A 3,574-nucleotide genomic window follows, 5' to 3' on the forward strand; every position below is an offset into this window, starting at 1 on the left:
TCAAACATATATTTTATTCAAAAATAAAAACATCATCGCTTTCTCAAAATCACATAAAGCCATATTATAACATCGACTGAGATAAAGAATAAAATTAAATATTAAAAACACGATGTATCTCGCTGCATTGCGCGAGTACGCTTCTAGTTATAATTTAATTTAGGTTTAGTAACAAAGAAATTTGTAATTTAGGTTTAATAATATAATTTTTTATAGAGATAATGACTAAAGTATTATGTTAGAACTCAAGGATTATTCTAATTATATTTTAGATTTTTTATATTTAAAATGAGATGTTTATCCAATATTTGATTATGTTTATCTGCAATTAATTATATAAATTCAAATATGGAGCTTTAATAAGTTGTACTTATGCATAATTTACTTCTAATCATAAAATTTTAGTAATATTCATCAATAAACAATACTTCGTGCATAAAAATTGGTTTTTTAAGAGTTTTTTTTTGTCAAATATTTTATAATATAGTATAGATATATATTATTATTTATAAAATTAATATCTTAAAAATATGTAAATATACATTTATTTATATCGAGAAAACATCATTATTTTAATTATGCAGTTTATTTTTAATTATTTAAATTAAAGACAAGTACATATATGAATAAATATTTAAATATACTTTAAAACAAATATTAAGATGATTAAATATTAATTTTACTAATTTGTATTTTAATTTTAATATAAATAGGTTTAATATAATTTTTATAAATTAATCGGTTAAACCAAGACATAACATAACTTAATCAAACAAAGATGAAAAAAATATTAATAGTTCGATTAAGAGGCAACCACTGTATCGTTAAAAAGTGAATCTTGTTTGCCAAAAAAAAAAACAATTCGTCTCTTAATAGTTCTAAAACCCTCCGAATGATTTTGTATTTTTAGGTCTCCCTTAACCATTCACTACCTTAATTTCATTCTGAACAATTACCAAACAATTATATTTCATTTTGCACTATAGCATAGAAGTCTCTTAATAATTTTGATCACTTAATCATTCTGCACTAAATCATTCAGCAACTGTCAAACAACATCTTTTAAGTATAACATAATAGTTTATTGTAACGGGATCAAATGTAACATTTGATTAGACCGTAACCAATTGATATGGATAAGAGTAGTTTAAGAAAATGGATGGACCATGGTCCATGGGAATGGCTCGCTGGCTCATCTATTTGGCATAGTCCATGGGACCATAAGGCTCAAAAAGGTTAGCCAAGAGTCCCTTCTTTCTCAAACGATTCATGCCCATGTCTTTGCACAATTGATCATTGTACCATATTTCTAAAACAGCAATTGACGATCGATGATGGTACTCCCCGCTTGATTGCTTCATGTATTCGTCCCATCTCGATATATCTTTCTGCATCTCGTTAATGCTCGGTAGCTTGAACGCACCTTCGAGAAGTGATGTCACCCACCTACACCTCATTTCTGACGTGTGAAGGTTCGAAAAACTTTCAGAAAATCCAATTATCGCTAGTTGTGGTATCCGTGGATGGATGCATTCCCTGATGATAATAATTGATCAGTAATGTAAGATCTTCGTTTTAAAACGAAAAATCAAACTAACACAGTATATCTCGTTAATTAATTGTGACCTGTACAAAGGGACTCGTGGTGAACTCGTGATGAGGTGACCAAATGCTGGTGATTCAAAGATGTTTTTGAGCTTTTCTACACCTTTGAATCCAGTAGCGAATATAACAATTTCCGCTTCTATCCGCGTGTCGTCCGCTTCAATCAAAATACCGTTGTCGTAGAAGCAAACGCTTGGAGCTTTCTTCAAGTTGATGCTTCCTTTATCGACTGCATTAACAAAGTCCTCTGGATCTGGCATATAACAAACCAAACACGAGCGAGCGTCTTTCGAGAAGCTCATTTCTGGTATCATGTCGTACTTGGCGAGCGGAAGCTTCTTTTTTATGTAGCTTTCGACAAATTTCGATGTTCCCCAACGCTGTTACATGTGGTGATCAAAACGGACGATAAATAGTAAATACACATTTGGCTTTTAAGTTCCTAGCGGAATGCAATGCACCCCGTACCCCATTTATGCGTTCGAGGGAAATAATTAATCCAAGCAGGGTATGGAGAACATATCGGATACCCATTTAGTAAATAATAATATAATATAATATAACAAATTATTATATATATGTGTGAGTGTGTGGAGGTTCAAACTAAAACGCTTTCGTTTTATGAAAATGCAAGAACACCATTATTATACAGTACAGTCTGATGATAAAATTGGGATGAAATTGGAAGAATAATATTAATAGGGACTTACTAGAGGTGAAAGTAAAGTGGCAAGTAGACTAAGCAGAAAACCCTCCCCGGGCTTATGAACCTGAAGCTCCGAGAAGCGATTTTGGTAGAGATACGGTAACGGGATTCCCCATGGAGACCAGTTCGGGAGCTTCCAATGATCACGCCGGTAAACTACGCTACACGGATGTTCTGCGCCTAATAAGAATCAACATCGGAAAAGTTAAGCAGGATCGCCGGAAAAAAAGGTTAAAATGCAACACTAACCGTTGATTGACGAGCATTCCCTTGCAATGTCGAGTCCTGTTTTCCCAAATCCCACCACCACGACCTTCTTGCCTTTCACGAATTCTGCAGCTGCATCGTCATCCATGGCAGCGTATTCCATCGAGTGTATCACCTGGCCTCGGAAAACTTCCGGGCCTTTTCCGGCGGGGAATTCTGGAATGTTTGGAAGATCTTTGAATCTTCCCAAACAAAGAATCACAAAATCCACGATGTAAACCTGGTTTTCCGACATGATCAGATTTCGGTTTCGTTGAGTGAATCATTTTAACAGCACCCAAGATGATAACCCATCCATACGTACCTGAGTTGTGGCGGTTCGAGTGTCTTCCACCGTGATATTCCATTTGCCTTCCGGTGGAAAGGGTTCGCCGGTGCCGTTCCACAGGGACCATGTCTCCGATGATGGTCCGTCGTAGCTGATTCCTTTGACTCGGGAATTGAGTTTGATGTGGGGTATGAGCTGAAAGTGGGTGGCGTAGGAGCGGAGGTAGTCTAGGATCTGTTGATGAGTAGGGAAATCGTCGGTGACGGAGGACGGCCATGGGAAGTCGGAAAACTGATACAAAGATTTGGGCGTCTGAAGCCTGGTGGTTTTGATGGTTTTAGCCCATTGACCACCAATATCGGATTCTGCATCCAAGACTATGGGATTGAAACCGGTTGAGAGACAGTATTTACAGGCGAGAAGGCCACTGACTCCGGCACCGATGATGGCTATTTGCTTCTTATCCATTATCTCAGGCGATGCAATCTTCTGTACTTCTTTCTTAAAATGGATATCGATCATGTCTACTAGACATAAACACAACACATGGTGATAATAATTCGGGTTGACCCATTAACCCGACTGATGTAAAGGTTTTATATGGGTCGAGTTATACGGGCCAAAATCCAAATAAACCGAAACCTGTTACATTAAACAACTACACCAAACCAATTCGGAGTAAACAAATTTGGTATATCTATATTAATTATAAAGTATTTTTGATAAAA

The 3,574-nt window shown here is 35.8% G+C and overlaps 1 protein-coding gene across 1 annotated transcript; it reads right to left on the minus strand.

Moving 5' to 3' along the window:
- Positions 1 to 1,074: 1,074 nt before the first annotated feature.
- LOC112528094 (probable flavin-containing monooxygenase 1) lies at positions 1,075 to 3,318 on the minus strand. The gene is made up of 5 exons (XM_025139014.1): positions 2,883 to 3,318; positions 2,561 to 2,798; positions 2,316 to 2,491; positions 1,627 to 1,985; positions 1,075 to 1,536 (listed from the first exon to the last, which is right to left on the minus strand). The coding sequence occupies exons 1-5, from the start codon at positions 3,312 to 3,314 to the stop codon at positions 1,197 to 1,199; spliced, it is 1,545 nt and encodes a 514-aa protein (XP_024994782.1). The 5' UTR covers positions 3,315 to 3,318; the 3' UTR covers positions 1,075 to 1,196.
- Between the last annotated feature and the right edge of the window lie 256 nt (positions 3,319 to 3,574).

This window comes from Cynara cardunculus (assembly GCF_001531365.2).
Source record: "Cynara cardunculus var. scolymus isolate 2C chromosome LG 15, CcrdV1, whole genome shotgun sequence".
In the NCBI taxonomy this organism is placed as follows: domain Eukaryota; kingdom Viridiplantae; phylum Streptophyta; class Magnoliopsida; order Asterales; family Asteraceae; genus Cynara; species Cynara cardunculus.

Excerpts from the sequence above, each read along its gene's own strand:
- LOC112528094 (XM_025139014.1), bottom strand. The coding sequence starts at position 3,314 with ATGGATAAGAAGCAAATAGCCATCATCGGTGCCGGAGTCAGTGGCCTT. Across the intron at positions 2,799-2,882 it reads CTCGAACCGCCACAACTCAG|GTTTACATCGTGGATTTTGT; the intron begins GTACGTATGGAT and ends TCGGAAAACCAG. Across the intron at positions 2,492-2,560 it reads GGAATGCTCGTCAATCAACG|GCGCAGAACATCCGTGTAGC; the intron begins GTTAGTGTTGCA and ends GATTCTTATTAG.